Source organism: Moschus berezovskii, chromosome 13 (assembly GCF_049115385.1).
Source record: "Moschus berezovskii isolate FMDL1 chromosome 13, NW_MosBer_1.0, whole genome shotgun sequence".
Taxonomy (NCBI): domain Eukaryota; kingdom Metazoa; phylum Chordata; class Mammalia; order Artiodactyla; family Moschidae; genus Moschus; species Moschus berezovskii.
The window spans coordinates 73,663,924-73,684,155 of record NC_142472.1 but is presented as its reverse complement, the minus strand read 5'-3'; the positions used below and the strand labels follow the sequence as shown (position 1 = coordinate 73,684,155).

The following is a 20,232-nucleotide window of genomic DNA, read 5'->3' as shown; positions in this document are numbered from 1 at the left end:
GCTATTTCCTACTCCAGGGGATCCTCCTGACTCAGTGACCCACGTCTCTTGCAAGTCCTGCATTGGCAGGTGGGGTCTTCGCTGCTGTGCCACTGGGAAGCCCAGCTCAACACCTCACTAGTGATTATTCGTTCTCTTATACACATATCAGGCACACGAACTTGTTAGGATTTTTGTAACTATGAAGAACTTATACACATAGGCGTGCATGTTGAGTGTATTAGAGAACTGGCCCCTCCACTGGTGAGGGACTGTTCGTTCTCTTATGCACACGCATGCATATAAATTCCCCAGAACCTCAAACAAATCCTGACTAAGTAATTTAATACATTTTCCTGGGACACCTGTTGACTTCAGAACAGACTTCTTACATGAGAGAGAACTTTACAAATTCTCTTGAGAAGCACTTGTCTTCAGTCTTCTCAGAAAAGACAAGCTCAGAACAGGGCGTTCTGGGTAAACACCCAGGAACAGATCCCACTCCAATATGCTTCTGGGGAAGGAGCCAGGCACCAGACTTCTGGGCCGCCCCAGGCTCCTGATTTTTGAGCTCTGGACAGAAAAGCATTGGAAGCAGTCAAAGAGAAAGGTTAGGCTCCTCCAGAGAACAAACACAGACCTTCTCCTCCACATCCTCCTGAGCTTATGTCTGAGTCTCTGAACCTCCTGCACCTTCTGTTCCTGCCAAACAGCTGTGACAGAACCTCCTATCCATTTGGTGGTGGCGGTTTAATTGCTGTCTGTGTCTGACTCTTGGGGCCCCATGCATTGTAGCCTGCCAGGCTCCTCTGTCCATGGAATTCTGCAGGCAAGAATACTGGATTGAGTTGCCATTCCCTTCTCCAGGGGATGTTTCCAACCCAGGGATCAAACCTAGCTCTCCTGAATTGCAGGCGGACTCTGACTGCACCACTGCTGCTGCTGCTAAGTCACGTCAGTCGTGTCCGACTCTGTGTGACCCCATAGATGGAAGCCCATCAGGCTTCCCCATCCCTGGGATTCTCCAGGCAAGAACACTGGAGTGGGTTGCCATTTCCTTCTCCAATGTGTGAAAGTGAAAAGTGAAAGTGAGGTCGCTCAGTCGTGTCCGACCCTTAGCGACCCCACAGACGGCAGCCTACCAGGCTCCTCCATCCATGGGATTTTCTAGGCAACAGTACTGGAGTGGCTTGCCATTGCCTTCTCCGACTGCACCACTAGGAAAGGCCAATACCTGGAGAAATTGATGAAGTCCTCACAGGCAGTCGGCCTGCTTATATAGAGCACCTCAAACAAATCTTCCAGGCAGAATGCTTGTTCTTAAAACCTATCTAGGTTCCTGATAGAACCTTAAACTCTGTGGGGTTCAGAGGAAATTTTATTTCCCTTTAAGGGTTAACATTTTCCCAAAATTTCTGTGAATGGCTCTGAGAGGTTTTCAAAGGCATGGAACAAGTGAAAGAGGGGAGTTTCCCCACCCTGGCTCATCATTATTAAATACTAAAAGCTGGAGTGGGGTGGATGAGCCTTGGCTTTGGATTGAAGAATTGAAACAGAGAGTGGAGTAAGTGATCCAGGGCTTCTGGGAGGCCCAGAGGAGCAAGACAAAGCCAGGAGGAGGAGCAGCTAGTGTCAAACACGACAGGGGAGGCTGCTAGAGCAGCTCCCAGAGATTCCTGCGCCCTTGCTAAGGGTCTGGGTCCTCAGCTCAGGAGCCAGTCAGTCTGGCGGGAAGCCCAGGAAACAGAATTAACTTGGCCAAACCCATACATTAAGGAGGCATGGGCTGGAATTTCAAGTTGAGGAGGAAAAATGGCCTTCTGGGGTTCTGTCTTGAGATGAGTCAAATGAATCTTGCTGTGTGACCCTGTGAAATCCATGACAGCCTTGTTAAAAAGTTAAAAAGTGAAAGTGTCTGTCACTCATTTGTGTCCCACACTTTGTGACCCCATGGACTGTAGCCTGCCAGGCTCCTCTGTCCATGGGACTTCCCAGGCAAGAACACTGGAGTGGGTTGCCATTTCCTTCTCCAGGGGATCTGCCCAACCCAGGGATCACACTCATGTCTCTTAAGCCTCCTGCTCTGTAGGCAGGTTCTTTACCATCTGAGCCACCTGCTGCTACAACATCACCAGCAGGTGCCATGGTTCTGAACTTCCTGTCTGGATGAGGTCAAAAATCTGATTTTGGGGGGGAATGGGATGGGGCTAGGAAGAAACACATGCTGATCAAATTGTAAAAAAAAAGGAAAAAGAAAACGGGGAGCTTTTAGCAAATTTTAAGCCAACAGAAAATGGTGACACTGTTCAAATAAATGATAGGATATTGGACAGTGACTTTTTAAGCTTTGTATAAATCCCAATACATTTCAGGGAACTGTAGATGCCTTTATTTAATACATCTATTCAAAGATTCAGGGAAGTAACAACAAAAATCCATGAGACTATTATAATTTTAATGGTTCCTTACAATATGCAGCACTCATTAGGCTTTTTAAGTTCCAATAAATCACCCTCTCTAGATTATCCCTTTGGACCAAATGAAAGTAATATATGTATATACGAAAAAAGGAATAAATTGAAAAGTCAAAGTCTACCTTCCCATCCTGACTACTTCCCACCCAGTGTCTCTTTTTATTTCTTTACTTACAATGTTTAACTGGAGGATAATCGCTTTACAACGTTGGATTAGTTTTTGCTGTATGACAAAGTGACTCAAATATATGTAGACATATACAGCCTCCTGCTTGACCCTCCCTACAACCCGCTCCTCTAGGTCATCGCAGAGCATGGGGCTGAGCTCTCTGTGCTGCTCAGCAGGTTCGGTGTCTCTCTTTAAACTACTGTTAAGAGCCTGTCCCTCCAGAGAAATAAAATGTTATACATAGAGTACACACTGTATATTTTTCTATGTGTAACCTTTTTAAACTCACATAGAATGCTATTATATACACGGTGCTGTATCTGAGCTTCCCTGGTGGTTCAGATGGTAAAGAATCTGCCTGCAATGCAGGAGACCTGCATTCGATCCCTGGATTGGGAAGATCCCTCGGAGAAGAGAATGGCAACCCACTCCAGTATTCTTGCCTGGAGAATTCCACAGGGTCGTGTTTGGAAATCTAGCCTTAAGTGCATAATTAACAAGGCTGCAGTGGACACCCTCAGATCTATTTTCTGACACCTAAATATCTTTATGAGAGATTCTTAGCAGTGGGAAAAAGATAAAGAGTATCTGAATTTTTAATTTCTGAGTGCTGTTGCCAAGTTTCATTCCAATTTTCTGCCCACTAAGTGTTTTTCAGATTCTTCTCCTATCCCACGTCAACAGCTAGTAATCAAGTGTTTAAATTCTGCCATTCCTGATCAATGAGAAAAGGCTAAAGGACCTGATGAGCAGTGCTCTGAGTCTGAGCTATCTCCTGTGCAGTGTCCATCATGAATCACACAAAGACACCTACAGGTTCATCAGAACGGCCCTTTGGTCAGTAGTTGGCTTGTCTATCATCCATCAGGAAGGGGAGAGATACAGCTTCCGGGTGTCCCTTCCTCTTTGTGACCTTCACAATGGTGGTCCTGCTTTCCCCTGGGTCACTATCAGCTCCATGAGTGGTGCTAGGAAAATCAGGCAACAGTTGTTGGCTATTTCTAGTTACTTAGACTTAATTGCGGAGAAGGCAATGGCAAGCCACTCCAGTACTCTTGCCTAGAAAATCCCACGGACGGAGGAGCCTGGTGGGCTGCAGTCCATGGGGTCGCTACGAGTCAGACATGACTGAGCGACTTCACTTTCCCTTTTCACTTTCACACACTGGAGAAGGAAATGGCAACCCACTCCAGTGTTCTTGCCTGGAGAATCCCAGGGACGGGGGAGCCTGGTGGGCTGCCGTCTATGGGGTCACACAGAGTCGGACACGACTGAAGTGACTTAGCAGCAGCAGCAGCAGCAGACTTAATTGGGCAGACACTACACTTGATGATTTTAAACAGTGATTTTCAAAATGTGGATCCTGGACCAGTACCATAAGCATCACTGGAAAACTTATTAAAATGCAAGGAGCCCATACACTTACTGATTAGAAACTCTAGGGGTGAGGTCCAGCAAATTATTCTTCTGAAAACATTTTCCTAGTTTTATTGAGATGTAATTGACATTGTGTAAATTTAAGGTGTACAACATAATGATTTTTTATAGGTAGATATTGTGAAATGATTACCCCAAGGTAACTTAACATCCGTCATCTCACCTGGGTACCGTATTTTTTCCTTGTGATGAAAAATATTTAAGATTTACTGTCTTAACAACTTTCAAGTGTGCAATACAGTTTTGTTAACTATCACTGCCATGCTGTACATTTAGTCCTTGGGAATTATTTATAACTAGAAGTTAGTGCCTTTTGACTGCCTTCACCACTTTCCTGCACCTCCACCCTTTGCCTCTGACAACCACCAGTGTAGCAGATGCTTTTTTCTAAGGTCTCCAGATCATACTCACACATAATAAAAGTTTGAGAATATCTGATTTAAAAATATTATCTCATTTAAATTTCCCAACAACTCTCCATAAATTGAACTCTATGGTTTTTTCAGTAGTCATGTATGGATGCGAGAACTGAACCATAAAGAAGGCTGGATGCTTTCAAACTGTGGTGTTGGAGAAGACTCTTGAGAATCCCTTGGACAGCAAGGAGACCAAAACAGTCAATCCTAAAGGAAATCAAGCCTGAGTATTCACTAGAAGGACTGATGCTGAAGCTCCAAAACTTTGGCCACTTGATCTGAGGAGCTGACTCACTGGAAAAGACTCTGGTGCTGGTAAAGACGAGGGCAGGAAGAGAAGGGGGCGACAGAGGGTGAGGGAGTTGGATGGCATCGTCGACTCAATGGCCTGGAGTCTGAGCAGACCCTGGGAGACAGGGAAGTATAGAAAAGCCTGGTGTGCTGCGGCCCATGGGGTTGCAAAGAGTTGGGAATGACTGAGCAATGAACAACCACAACTCTCTGAGGCAAGAGTCATTCTTATGCCCGTTTCACTGATGCAGAAACCGAGATCCCCAGAGAGGCGTCATCACCAGTCACACGTTTGGTAAGTGGTGAAGCTGGGAGTGGAAATAGCATCTGGGCAACTTCACACGTGCGTTTATAACCGTCTGTACGTGGATCTGTACTATGAGCCAAAGTCTTAGGAACACTGAGGAGTGCTAGACCCTTTACAAGGCACTAAAGGCAACAAACGCCAAAGATGCCACTGGTCCTTGCAGCCCCAAGGAACCCCAGTATGGAAACTGCTGGAAAGGAGGTGGCAAAAAACGTCAAAGGAGGTGGGAATGACTTTAACAACAGCTGGAGAAAAGCTTTAAGTAAGTGGAATTTTCTAACACAAAGAAGCCAAATATTTGCGTTTATGCACAATAAAGAACAGAAACCTATGAATCTAATAGAAGCAGAAGAGATTAAGAGGACGTGGCAAGAATGCACAGAAGAACTATACAAAAAAAGAGCTTAATGACCCAGATAACCACGATGGTGCGATCACACACCTAGAGCCAGACATCCTTGAGTCCAAAGTCACGCAGGCCTTAGGAAGCATCATTAGGAACAAAGCTACAGGAGGTGATGGAATTCCAGCTGATCTGGATTCCAGCTATTTCCAATCCTAAAAGATGATGCTGTTAAAGTGCTGCACTCAATATGCCAGCGAATTTGGAAAACTCAGCAGTTGCCACAGGACTGGAAAAGGTCAGTTTTCATTCCAATCCCAAAGAAGGACAAGGCCAAAGAATTTACAAACTACCGCACAACTCCACTTATCTCACATGCTAGTAAAGTAATGCTCAAAATTCTTCAAGCGAGGCTTCAACAGTATGTGAATTGAGAAAATCCAGATGTTCAAGCTGGATTTAGAAAAGGCAGAGGAAAGAGATCAAATTGCCAACATGCATTGGATCATAGAAAAACCAAGAGTTCCAGGAAAACATCTACTTCTACTTCATTTACTATGATAAAGCCTTTGAATGTGTGGATTACAACAAAATGTGGAAAATTCTTAAAGAGATGGGAATATCTGACCATCTTACCTGCCTGCTGAGAAATTTGTATGCAGGTCAAGAAGCAACAGTTAGAACTGGACATGGAACAACAGACTGGTTCCAAATTGGGAAAGGAATATGCCAAAGATGGATATTGTCACCCTGCTTATTTAACTTATATGCAAGTACATCGTGCAAAATGTTGGGCTGGATGAAGCACAAGCTGGAATCAAGACTGCTGGGAGAAATATCAATAACCTCAAATATGCAGATGACACCACCCTTATGGCAGAAAGTGAAGAGGAACTAAAGAGCCTCTTGATGAAATTGAAAGAGGAGAGTGAAAAGGTTGGCTTGAAGCTCAACATTCAGAAAACTAAGATCATGGCATCGGGCCCCATCACTTCATGGCAAATGGATGGGAAAACAGTGGAAACAGTGACAGACTTTATTTTCTTGGCCTCCAGAATCTCTGTGGACAGTGACTGCAGCCACAGAATTAAAAGACACTTGGAGTAAAGTCATGCTCAAAATTCTCCAAGCCAGGCTTCAGCAATATGTGAACCGTGAACTTCCAGATGTTCAAGCAGGTTTTAGAAAAGGCAGAGGCACCAGAGATCAAATTGCCAACATCCACTGGATCATGGAGAAAGCAAGAGAGTTCCAGAAAAACATCTATTTCTGCTTCATTGACTATGCCAAAGCCTTTGACTGTGTGGATCACAATAAACTGTGGAACATTCTGAAAGCGATGGGAATCCCAGACCACCTGATCTGCCTCTTGAGAAACCTGTATGCAGGTCAGGAAGCAACAGTCAGAACTGTACATGGAACAACAGACTGGTTCCAAATAGGAAAAGGAGTACGTCAAGGTTGTATATTGTCACCCTGCTTATTTAACTTATATGCAGAGTACATCATGAGGAACGCTGGGCTGGAAGAAGCACAAGCTGGAATCAAGATTGCTGGGAGAAATATCAATAACCTCAGATATGCAGATGACACCACCCTTATGGCAGAAAGTGAAGAGGAACTAAAAAGCCTCTTGACGAAAGTGAAAGAGGAAAGTGAAAAGGTTGGCTTGAAGCTCGACATTCAGAAAACAAAGATCATGGCATCTGGTCCCATCACTTCATGGGAAATAGATGGGAAAACAGTGGAAACAGTATCAGACTTTATATTTTTGGGTTCCAAAATCACTGCAGATGCTGACTGCAGCCATGAAATTAAAAGACGCTTACTCCTTGGAAGGAAAGTTATGACCAACCTAGATAGTATATTAAAAAGCAGAGACATTACTTTGCCAACAAAGGTCCATCTAGTCAAGGCTATGGTTTTTTCAGTGGTCATGTATGGATATGAGAGTTGGACTGTGAAGAAGGCTGATCACCAAAGAATTGATGCTCTTGAAGTGTGGTGTTGGAGAAGACTCTTGAGAGTCCCTTGGACTGCAAGGAGATCCAACCAGTCCATTCTAAAGGAGATCAATCCTGGGTGTTCATTGGAAGGACTGATGCTAAAGCTGAAACTCCAATACTCTGGCCGCCTCATGCGATGAGTTGACTCACTGGAAAAGACTCTGATGCTGGGAGGGATTGGGAGTGGGAGGAGGCGGGGACAACAGAGAATGAGATGGCTGGATGGCATCACCGACTCTGTGGACATGAGTTTGAGTGAACTCCGGGAGTTGGTGATGGACAGGGAGGCCTGGCGTGCTGTGATTCATGGGGTCGCAAAGAGTCAGACATTACAGAGTGACTGAACTGAACTGCTCCTTTGAAAAAAATCTCTGACAAACCTAGAGAGCATATTAAAAAGCAGAGACATTAGTTTGCCGACAAAGATCCATCTAGTCCAAGCTATGGTTTTTCCAGTAGCCATGGATGGATGTGAGAGTTGGACCATAAAGAAGGCTGAGTGCCAAGGAACTTATGCTTTTGAACTGTGATGCTGGAGAAGATTCTTGAGAGTCCTTTGGACCTCAAGGAGATCCAACCAGTCAATTCTAAAGGAAATCAACCCTGAGTATTCACTGGAAGGACTGATGCTGACGCTGAAGTTCCAATACTTCAGCTACCTGATGTGAAAAGTTAAGTCATTAGAAAAGCCTCTGATGCTGGAAAAGATTGAAGGCAGGAGAAGGGGATGACAGAGGATGAGATTGTTGGATGGCATCACCGACTCAATGGACAGGAGTTTGAACAAGCTCCAGGAGATGGTGATGGACAGGGAAGCTTGGTGTGCCGCAGTCCATGGGGTTGCAAAGAGTCAGACACGACTGAGCAACTGAACAACAATAATGATGGGGCAAGAAGCTGCACTGAGCCCTCTCCAAAAGCATACTGAGAAATCTGAAAGACACTAAGGAAGAGTCTCAGAGTCTGGGAAGAGGGCCCCTGCTCACCCGTCTGCCAGACTGCCTCTGACCCTCTAGTGATGCGTCCTCAGTACGTGCTTTCAACTATTAAGAAAATCTATCCCACTTCTGTTCATCACTGTTGTTGAATAAATGCCTCGGCCTGGAAAGCTCAAGGTGGGGCTGGGTGAGAGCTTTTAGGGGTCTAGGAGTGGCACAGGGCTTCGGGGTACCCTGGGAGGGCAGGGAGGGCCGGCCGGCCTGCGTGGCTGTGGCTCCACCTCTTAGCAGCCACGTGGCTGGAAGAAACCTCCCCCGGTTTGAATCCCTTGATCAAGACAGGTGGACCGGTCAGCCCCGCGCAGACTTCCTACCCCTTTGGCCCCACCACACAGAGCCCCGCAAACGTCTTGTGAAGGGGCTAATGGCTTCCCGCTGACATGCCGACCTGCTGGAGCGGGGCGGGCCCACCGGAGCTGCCTGGCTCCTCCAGTAGAGCTCTCCTGCCGTCTGGGGCCATGCTCTCACCAGCCTCACGGGATGGTGTCCTTCCTTTGAGCACACACACTAACCTGCACTCCCTTCTCAGTAGCACAGAAAGTTACAGATACGTCATCTCGTCCTTCAAGGAACTTTCCTGGCCCCTCACTTTCCCTCAGATCTAATGTGAAGTTCCTGTGGCTTTAAAAGGACTTTGGTAAAAGATATTTCTTTTAAACATGTGATTCTTTCCAAAGTAGCTCAGAGGCTGTTTCCTCACAGGAGCCCCCCCCCCCCCCCCGTTTCTCCTCTTCCCCTCCCCCTTGCCCTGGGCAGTGGTTTCTTTCCCAGACCCTGCAACTGGGCTTGGATCAACAGGGGAAAGGCTTTCACCCTTAGCGCTTGAGAGTTATATATAATATTTCCTGAACTTCTGTGTTTCACGCAACATTTGTACGTTAATTTTTAAAATCTAGCCCTCTAAAATTCTTCATTGTTCCAGAGTGTAACACTTCACTTCTCTCTCATCTTTTGCTATCCTTACATTTTAAAAGAAATGCCAATATCATAGTGTATTAACCAACCATATATATAGGTACAGGTATGGTTCTTGGGTGGTGCAGTGGTTAAGAATCCGCCTGCCAAAGCATGAGATGCAAGAGACCTGGGTTCTATCCCTGGGTCAGGGAAGAACCCCTGGAGAAGGAAAATGGCAACTCACTACAGTATTCTTGCCTGGAGAATCCTGTGGACAGAGGAGTCTGGTGGGCTACATGGGGGTCACAAAGTCGGACATGACCGAGCACGCATAGAAAGACAGACAGACAGACAGATGGAGGCGATACCAAAAAGGCTCAGCTCAGTTCTGGAAAGTTTCTAGAACCTTCTGCTATCTGCTTTGCTGTCCTATGAAACAAAACTGTACTCATCCTTGACTGGGAAGTTATTACAAAAGATATTGTCTCTGGATATTTTTTCCCCTAGAGCCAAGAGGTTTTTTTTTTTTAATGAAACTTACATTTGCAACACTGACAACACTGGCAAATACAGCCATCTGTGTAATTTAGAGGAGAAGCAGAAAACCTGGCGAGTCGCTAAGGCAGTCATGGGGAACTTCTTTTCCAAGGATGTACAATAGGGATGACAACCACAGACATGGGAAAACATTTTAACACTTCATAAAATTCTTTTTTTCCGACGGCAGGGACACGGGAGCCAAATTTCCCTTGGTGGAAATTAAAAAAACCCAAAAACTGAAAAGTTTGGCTCAGAAGTTCCTAAGGAGGAAATGATTTCAGAGAAAGCCTTTTAGGCGGGAGAAATGTGAACAAGGATGCCAATCTGCCTGAAAGTGGGGGGTCGAGGTTTAGAGGGAGATCAGACACCTCTCACATTTCACTCCAGCCCTGTGCGCGCTACCTGGCACTTAATAGGGACCCAGTAAATATTGTGGATGGGTGTCATCACTCATTCAGACGCCGGAGGCTTTTACGATTTCAGTCAAGAAAACAGATGAGGACGTGCCAGAGGAGATGCAAGGTGCAGCCTCTCTGATATGAATTTTGGCTGATCAATAGTCACACATGATCTCAGGGGGCAAATGTGGCTTAAAGCTCACAGTGCCACCTGGAGCTGTAACCCCGCAGCAGGGCAGAGTCGGGACAGGCACGGGTGGGAGGCACCCTCTGATCCTCTGTTCTGTGATCAGCTCAGGAGCCACTGGCATCCTGGCTGGGTCCTGGCAGGTGCTGGCTGTGTGCAGACATTCAGGGATGTTCAGGGGTCGAAGCTGTTGATACAATATATGCACGCGTGTGAGGTCAGCTGTTCCTGACTTTGTGATACTGCAGGCTGCAGTCCGTCAGCCTCCACTGTCCACAGGGCTTCCCAGGCAAGACTACTGGAGTGGGTTGCCATTCCCTTCTCCAGGGGATCTTCCCGACCCAGGGATCGAAACCCCCCGTCTACTGCACTGGCAGGAGGACTCTTTAGCACTGAGTCACCTGTGAAGCTTGTTGACAGGATAAGGACAGTGGGATTTTCAGAGTGGGAAGAGATAATCCCATAGGTCGGACACTTTCCCCATAGAGATGATAAAACAAGACTCAAGGAGCTTCAAGATCTTCCCTAAAGTCGCCTGCCTAACTTATGATCAAGCTGGGACTAGAATCAGGATCTCCTGGTGCCTGATTGAAAGTCTTTCCACTGTTTTTGGCATCTAAGATGAGATTCCCTATCATAAAGGTACAGAGCAAATTTCCAAGATGGTTCTAACCTTTCCAATCAGCAGGTTAAAACAATATTAACAACAGTGCTATACTACTACTTCTACAACATTCTCAACTACGGTACACTCTGTGTATTTCACTTTTAAGGGGAGGGTATATTAGAGCAAAGTTAGATGAGATCACGGCTTACCTCAAGATCCAACACTGAGAATGAGTTTTAGGTTAACAGGTTCCATTGCAATTTCCAATCTTCAGTTTTGCCTACCATATCTGATCACCAACCAACACAGGTACTGAGGTGCTTACAAGTATCATGTCTGAAAGTGGTACAGCGAGGTGGGAAAAGAGAACAGCAGATGGACTCTGTCTTTGGTTAGCCTAAAATCGTGCTAGAGGAAAAATCCAAACCCCCCAAACCTGATGCTTAGAAAACCATCCAGTGCTCAAGTAGACAGTATGAACAAGCACCACAGAAGGGAGGAGAGAGGGTGGTGGCCATGTGTAGAAAAGATAGGGACAGCTCACGGAGGAGGCGTGATAGGCGCTTTGGTTCCCATCGGACAAGAGACGGGGCGGAGGTCCAAGTGTGGAGGTGAGAAAAAGGGCAGCACTAGAGGCAGGCTTCCTTTTCTAACCGTGTGGTAGCATTTCTGTTTGGTGCGATGCCAGCACATTTCTTTACCCCCGCCTGCAAACTATAAATTCGTATTTATAACATCCTCCTCCGATCAGTTTCAGCTTTCATAAACACACATCACACAGAGAAAGCGAACCGCCTGAGAAGCCAAGAGTCTTGATTTCGAAACTACCCACAGATTGCTAATTGGTGGGGGCCCAAGAGGTCTGCTCTCAGAACCTCAGCTTCCTCTGCTCTAAAACGAGAAGCTTTGGGCCGACAAGTGTCAAGTCCCCTCCAGGTCTGACACTCAATGATTTCTACTTTTCTGTTCTGCTCGTTAATATTTATGGCATGTACTCTTTTTTTTTTTTAACTTTATTTTGTATTGGGGTAGAGCCAGTTAGGGGCTTCCCCGGTAGCTCAGTTAGTAAAGAATCCGCCTGCAATGCAGGAGACTCCAGTTTGATTCCTGAGTCGGGAAGATCCCTTGGAGAAGGGATAGGCTACCCACTCCAGTATTCTTGGGCTTCCCTGGTGGCTCATATGGTAAAGATTCCACCTGCAATGTTGGAAACCTGGGTTTGATTTCTGGGCTGGGAAGATCCCCTGGAGGAGGGTTTGGTAATATTCTTGCCTAGAGAATCCCATGGACAGAGGAGCCTGGGGGCTACAGTCCAAGGGGTCGCCAAGAGTCAGACATAGCTGAGCAACTAAGCACGTGCACAGAGCCAATTAGCAATGCTGTGACAGTTTCAGCTGAAAGGTGAAGGGACTCAGCCACATATACACATGTATCCATTCTCCTCCAAACTCCCCTCCCACTCAGGCTGCCACATAACGTGGAGCAGAGTTCTCCTGCATTACAGGCAGATTCTTTACCGCTGAGTCACCAGGGAAGGGAAGCCCTCCACGATGGCACATATTCTTAGTATCACTAAGCCCTTCTCCATCACCATCTGCTTCCTGTTTGCCTTTTCCCCACCTTCCTCCCTTCCCCGTCTCCTCTCTCACCGAGAAGTGTGCTGGGAAAGTCCCAGAGTGGCATGCTCACGGAATGTTTAAATTTTCATCAGACGTGTGTGTGTGTTGTAACAAGGCATGCACAATTGATCATCTTGGCATGCATATTAATAATTGAGGGCCGTAGAACATGCTTCCTCAACTTTATAAACAGTTTCTCTCTGAGCTTTGAAATGACAAGCTTTGCTCATAACTGAAAAACTGAGCAGGCAGGCCTATGGGGAGTTTCCTCTGAGGTATTAATGTTTAAAAAGCGAAGAAGATCAAAACCTGAAAGGCTCTCAGTTGGGAAACCAGGAGGAGTTTCTGCCCAATGGGCAGGTTAAGAGATGACATAAAGATGAGAAAAGGATGATGTGAGAATAAAATGACATAAGGATGAGATGATTCACCTGTACTGAATTGTTTTTTTTCCCCTTTCTTTATATCTAGTAAATGAGAATCTATCCAGCTGGCCTTGAAATGAAGGGAAAGACCCAGGGGCCCCAGCAGGATAAAGGAGGCTCTCATCTAAACATCTCTGAAAACTGCATATTCATGGTCAGAGGTGGAAAATGATTTAAAATAGGAGTGGATGCTATACTCCCCAAACTCTTGGTTGGGTTCAGCTGCTGCCCTTTGACACTCTACACCAGGGCCCAGATGGAAACAATGCCCATTGGATTATAGTTACATAGCCCACTCTGGGGTGAAGGCCAGAGATAGGAAGAAAGTCAGAACTTAAATAAATGTTGGCGGAACTGAATACCAACAAAGCTAGAAGGTAACTGCTGGCCTCTGATGCAGACCTTGAAATAAATCACAACTTTACATTATTATTCATGGCTCTTGATTTTTTTCCCCTTTGAGCAAATGCTATTTGTTCAAATACGAAAACAAGGACAAATGTGATCAGCAAAGCAAGGAGATACATGCATTCAACCTAGCTTAATGGACTAACATTCCATGGAATTTCCCTTTCCCTGTTCAACAAAATCTATATAGGCATCCACACATTTACTGCACTTGGACTTTTGTAATGTACCTGAATTTTCCTGCAAGTTGTTAGGTGGACACCGCCTTCAATGCCAGGGCAACCCCACTTACTGGAATAAGTTAGTTCAACAATAGACCTGCTCCCAAACTACCTATGAACAACTCCCTGAGACTTGGCTTTCTAATGGAGAGGCTCCCATGGAATGCTAGGGCAATTGTGGGGATCTTTTAAGTGGTAGGAAGACACTGCCAAATAACCAGCAGATTTCCAGCCACTCTGCAGAGTGAAAGCTGAGATGTCATTCCTGAATCTTAGCGCTTTACAATCTTAATCTAATTCTAAAGGAGAAAGCCAAATGTGATTCTTGCGGTGTCTGCCAGGAATACTGAAGCCGATAAATGGGGGATTTGACTGGTTCTGCTTTTGGAAAATTTGACAAGTATGAAGACTGCTGTGGACTTCAGCAGCTATTACTTTAGAGGCAGCTCTATGGATACCACACTCAGCCTGAAGCCAGCTGGGGAAGCAGAAAATGTGGTGGAGACAGACAAACATTAATTCCACCAGACCTGAAACAAGATCTATTTCAAAATTCAAAGGAGGAAGATATGTACACATACCTACCACGTTAGCCAGGTTACTGCTAACATTTTCATGATGAATTTCATGTTAGAATTTGGATCCCTTTTGCATCTGGGGAATTGTCATCTTTGTAAAAGCACACAGAAATGAATGGAAAATTCTGGTTGCTCAGTGAGCTGTGCAATGCTCCTGTTCTATCTCAGGTTTAACTCCAGCTGAGGCTCACACTGAAAGGATCTGCCATCTTCAAGTCACCCTCAAGGGTCCTGGCTATTGAGGATTCACTCAAAGGCCTCTCAGGCCTTCCAGCTGGGGCGTGCAGCCCTTGGACAGCCCTGGGGCCTTCAAGTTCACCTGGGCTTTTCACCGTCTCTGTTGGCTGCTGAAATACTTCCAGGATCAAATTACAGGGTTAATGAGGAATGTCTCAAATAGTAACAGAGAGATGGGGAATGCACCGGCTGTCAGACAGTGACAAGTGGGAGATGTCAATGTGACCTTTGGTGTTTATTTTGCTACCTCAACTCTCCTTATATCCTCTGGCCTGCAACCAAGTCTGGTAAAATATAGCAATCTCCAACAAAAGCATAGCTGGTGAATTCTTTATTCAATTTGTTTGATTGCACATGCAAGGTGAAAACTGTACAGACAGGACTAACACTGATGACAAACTCTTCTAGGAGGTTCCTGGACACGTCTTAGCTCACTGTTTCAGGCTTACTTCCTGTCTTTCTTCCTTCCAGTGTACTCATTCATTGGAATATTCACTCACTCACCCATGGAATATTTCCTGCACATTTCCACATCCCAAGCACCTGATGCAGATCAGTGACTAAGAGATAGATGTCTTTTCTTCTGTGACGCTTATAATAATCATAACCAGACAATTTATTAAATTATACCCATTTGGATGGGCTTCCCAGGTGGTGCTAGTGGTAAAGACCCCAACCGCCAATGCAGGAGACATCAGAGATGCAGGCTCCATCACTGGGTCGGGAAGATGCCCCTGGAGGAGGGCAAGGCAACTCACTCCAGTATTCTTGCCTGGAGAATCCCATGGACAGAGGAGCCTGATGGGCTACAGTCCATGGGGTTGCAAAGAGTCAGACACGACTGAAGTGACTTAGCATGCACCCATTTGGGTAAGTGCTCTGAGGGGCTGATGAAATATGAGCCTGCTGGGAGAGGGGAGATCAGGAAGGCCTCTCTGATAGGATGGCCTTACAGCCAGGACTGAAAGGATGAGAAGGATTCACGACTGCAGACTGCAAGGACGAGAACATCAGACAGAAGGAATGGATGTGTAGAGGCTCAGAGACGGGAGGTAGCTTTGATGGGCTCAGCAGGAAAAAGGCCAATGGAGATGACGCTTTGTGAGTCGAGCAAAAGCTGACGCAGAAGAGGCAAGCACAGTGAGCTTGAGGCTTGGGAAGATGAATGTTATTTTAAGTGCAGTGGGAATCTACTCAAGGGATTTCAGTGGAGAAGATGTGCTCTGAATTATGTCAGATGATGTGTGAAAAATAGATTGAGCTGGAGTAAGGTGGAAAGAGAAGAATCACACATAGCAGAAACTGCAAAACATCTGCCTGTAGCCATTCTCCCCTCCTTCCTTCCTTGAACTCCAGTTTCATTCTGGAGGGCCATGGGTCCAGTCAAAAGAGTCTATTTCCCATCTTCCTTGTATAAATAGCTTGGCATGGCTACATGGAATAATTCTGCACAACAAGACATAAATAGAAGCCTGCTGGAGACATTTTGGCAAGTTCTGGTTTTCTGCTTTAAAGGTACAAGTCCTTCCTCTTTGTTTCCCCCTCTCCTTTTTCTTCTGTGATTCCAGCTTGTAAAAAAAGAAGGGATGGCAGGAGAAACAGCAGCCCTCTTAGACAACTATCGAAGAAGGCTAATAACGTCACAGAAACCTCAGGCCTGGGGCTCTTCAACGACCAAACCAGTGCCAACGATCTGGATTTCACCGTATGGAAAATGAAAACTCTCCATTTGTTAAGATCAAGTTTGGTGGGGGGTTTCTGTTACTCCCAGACAGACACCATCATCGTTCAGGCAGCCTGCACTTGAAGGGCTAGAGTGAAAATGAAGAGAAGTGGGCCAGTTTGAATGTTGAAACAATGGGATTTCCCAATAGCCTAGATGGGCTTTGATTGTGGGTGTGAAAAGTACTCAACAGGATCTGAGCCTGAGAATTAGTAAAATGGGAAGGAAAAACCCAAAGAGGGGCAGGTTTGAAGATTAAAAGCAAGAACTGAACTTTTGATATTGTACAGGTGAGGTGCCTAAGCAGTGTCTATGACAGTAATCTCCATTCCTATGATTTCCATGAGACAGGATCTTCCTCCAAAATCCCTGGCCTTGCTCTGGCCCTTCACTCTCTTTTTAGGGAGGGAGAATGTAAACCCGCTTGCCTGGACAGAATACAGTGAACCCTTGACTAACACAGGTTTGAGCGGTGCGGGTCCACTCACATATACTGTACTACAATACTGCAGCATCTGTGCTTGGATAGGGAACCCCGGACAGGGAGGGCCGGCTGTAAAGCTACACTCGGATTTTTCATCACACAGAGGTTCTGCGCCCCAAACCCCTGTACGTCACTCGAGGGTCACTCCCGTCAGCTTCTCCACATGTGATGTGGCACATATGGATACAGGCTCTGCGGGAAGAAGCCTGTGCTCCTCGGCGCTGTCTGTGGCTGGAAGCTCAACCCCCAGGTCAGCATCAGGAAGCCCGCTGCAGCTGCAGATCTCAGTCCCGTGATCCGGTTCGGCCTCGATCAGGACAGACAAGCTGGTGCTTCTATCCCCATGTGCTAGACCTCTCTGTCTGTCTCTCAGTGGTTTCACACCTCGGCCTGCTTCTACCTGTGCAAGGTTGGACAGGTCCCATTCACTCAGCCACGTGATCACGTGCTTGTTTTTAACAGGGGCTTCTTGCAAAAGATACTGCCAGAAAAAACGAAAGCCCTCCCCTATTCTAACGCCTTCCTATATTCCTTGTGAGAGTCAAGGATAGGATCTTCCCTGCCCAGTGGGATGATAAACCGCATAGGAATGAGGATTTATTTAAAACTGATGCTGGTAAGCAAAGGGTAATCGGTGATCATTCTACTGTTCAGGCAGCTGGGTTTTTGCCACAACTTTGCAGAGGTTGTATTATTAGAATTGGTGTGGCCTTTCCCGCTCTCTGCTACCGATTCACCCTACCCCTCCTCCACCTACTAAATCCATTCTCTATTTCTCTCCTTTACAGGTGGTCTGGGTGTTAGTGTATTTATCTGAGCTCTAGTAACCCAAACTTCAGAACTGCTGGGCACACACAGTTGGGTAAAAGGTCTTTGCTCACCATCAGGGAATCTAGGGAAGGTGGTCTGACAGTGACCTCTACGAGATATACCAGTTCTATTGTTCCTGTAAAGACAGCTGTCCTAGGTTGGTGTCATCCTGGATATCTGGTCACTTATCAGAGTTTAGGCTTGGGAGTTATTTGACGCTGCAGCAAAAATGGTCTTTTGACAACAAAGTCAAATAAGACACATTTACAGCGAGGCTTCTGGTTTTTCCTCCCCTTTTCTCTTTGCATCCTATCAGGCACATTATTGCTGGAGTTTATACTGATGAAAGAGGTGATGGGTATTTTGGCATAGTGTATCACTGAAAATAATACTTATCCTCAGAATGAGTATGTAAATAAAACGTGTCACCGTCCGGTGTGGGACCTTGCACCTGGTGCGGAATGGAGTGTGGGATTGTCACAGTGCCATTCAGTGGCTTTTACCAGGCGAGGGCACATCAGCAGCTGTGATGCGCGGCCATAGAAGCAGAGAGTGCCCGTAAAAAAAAAAACCGTCCTTTTTTTAACAGAGCCCTGGGTAATTACCCTAACCACTGTTCTATGAGAAAGCCCTGTTTACACCCTTTCATCAGTTTAGGATCTAGACAGGAACAATCACCGGCATTAAGTGGTGAAGGCAATTTCTTTTTCAATGAAGAAAGGACCAAAATAATAGTGCAGAAAGATCTCTGCTCCTGAGTCGCTCATGTTCACAGCCAAGGCTCACCTCACATAAAAAGGATCCTGAGGAGGAGTCTGTCTGACCTTCCTCCTGAACAGAGCCCAAGGATAACGAGTGGCAGTGTGTTCTGGGGCTGCTTCTATTGTCAGCGCAGGGAGGACGTGGGATCTGTGTACCCAGCCCACGGGGGAGGGTGGCTGCCCTGCAGGGGTGGTGTGGACTGCAGAGGGTCCAGCAGGCATGGGAGCATCTGTCCACCCCGCCCTGGGGCCCGGACGGGGTGTTCTGCGGAAAAGCTACAGAAACGTTGCTCACCTTGAGAAGTAAGCTCTCAGGGCGGGGTCCGTGTTCCTCCAAGATGCCACAGAACATGAAATTGGTTATGAGGTTTGGCCATTCGGTATGGAGTAAGATGGGAAACTATGGGACTACTTACCCCCAAATGGAAAAAAAAATGAGCACGCAAGAAAAGGCAACATCACGACAAAAAGAGATGGCCCCCAAAAGTCTTACTCACATTGAGTGAGGATCCCGGTTAAGGCGTTTTTGAAATTTTCCTTGGCCTCCTCCATCTCCTGCTCGTGGGTGGCTTTCTCGTTCATCAGCCGGCGCACGTGGCTGTTGGCCGACTGCACCATGGAGTAGAAGTGGTTTGCGGACCGCCGGTTCACCTCCCCTCGCTCAATCCAGGACAGCAGCACTGTGATGGCCTCTGAAAACTTGCTATCGTCTGCAAATGGAAAACCACCAAGCTCAAATCATGCCAAGGCAAGTCTTGGTTTTCACCTTGGTTCCTCTCCAAAAGCATAGCATGGCCCATCCTGTGTATACGTGAGTGTGTGTTAGTTGCTCAGTCGTGTCTGACTGTTTGAGACCCCATGGATGTAGCCCACCAGGCTCCTCTGTCCATGGAATTCTCCAGGCCAGAATACTGGAGTGGGTATTCCCTTCTCTAGGAGATCTTCCCAACCCAGGGATCTAAGCCGGGTCTCCCGCATTGCAGGCAGATTCTTGACCATCTGAGCCACTAATAGTCACAGCTTGACCTTGTGAGCTTTCCTGCAACTGACGGTTCCATCATCACTCAGCTTCTCTTTCCTCATCCAACTGCACAGCACTGCAAAGCCCCCCAAGAAACAAAGAGTGGTTTACCCTCATACTACCAACTTGGTGAGCTCAGTTTTAGAAGATCTGTTCTGGGGATCCTCTGAAATATGACACAACTGCATTTTCCCACCAAACCCAGATCTCTCTTTCTCAAGGCTGGCTCAAGAAACTGTTACCTGTTTGGCCTCCAGTTCATTTCCTTATTTTTTTTATTGGTAACAGCATACAGCAATATCAGTTCTCTGACTTAGAATCTGCTGAGTTATGGTCAGGATGTGGGTGACGGGTGAAATTACTTTTAAAAGTAGTCATGATGTAAGATATTGTTCCCATGGTAGTAGTAGCAACAGGTCAATTCCTGTTCTGCTGCAGTTCAAAACCAATTTCACTTTAGGTTTACTACAACATATTTGATTATGGTGAAAACTAGACTATTTCCATGCTTTCAACAAAACAGGACCTGTTCCTGGGGGGTTGTGGGGGTCAGTGTGTGTGTGTTAGGGAAGGCTGCTAGAAATCCATTTGTATTTGATTTAGGAGTATGGGGCTTGGGGTAGGGGACAGGAGGTTCCACCTGTAAGTAACTGATAAAGTTCATTTCAAAAGAAAGCAAATAGACTTGCCTGTTTGCAAACAATTACTGGAGCAGATCTCTGTTGTACGGCTTAGATGTGGGAAAAAAGCAAGTTTGGACGTGATTAATTGGCACCAGAAGTTGTATGTCAGGTATTACAACATAAATCAATCCTACTGCTACAAGCGTTGGGCTTGTTTTCTAAACTTGAGAAGTCTTTCATTTTGTATTTTTCTACCCTCTAAAAACATAATTT

The 20,232-nt window shown here is 46.1% G+C and overlaps 1 protein-coding gene across 2 annotated transcripts in view; it reads right to left on the bottom strand.

Moving 5' to 3' along the window:
* The window catches only part of ENOX1 (ecto-NOX disulfide-thiol exchanger 1), a 688,766-nt gene that overhangs the window by 149,854 nt on the left and 518,680 nt on the right, over window positions 1-20,232 (bottom strand). For both annotated transcript variants that reach the window (XM_088842775.1, XM_055426042.2), the window contains one exon: window positions 18,813-19,025. In XM_088842775.1, coding sequence (XP_088698901.1) covers window positions 18,813-19,025 — 213 coding nt within the window. The remainder of the gene's footprint in view (window positions 1-18,812; window positions 19,026-20,232) is intronic.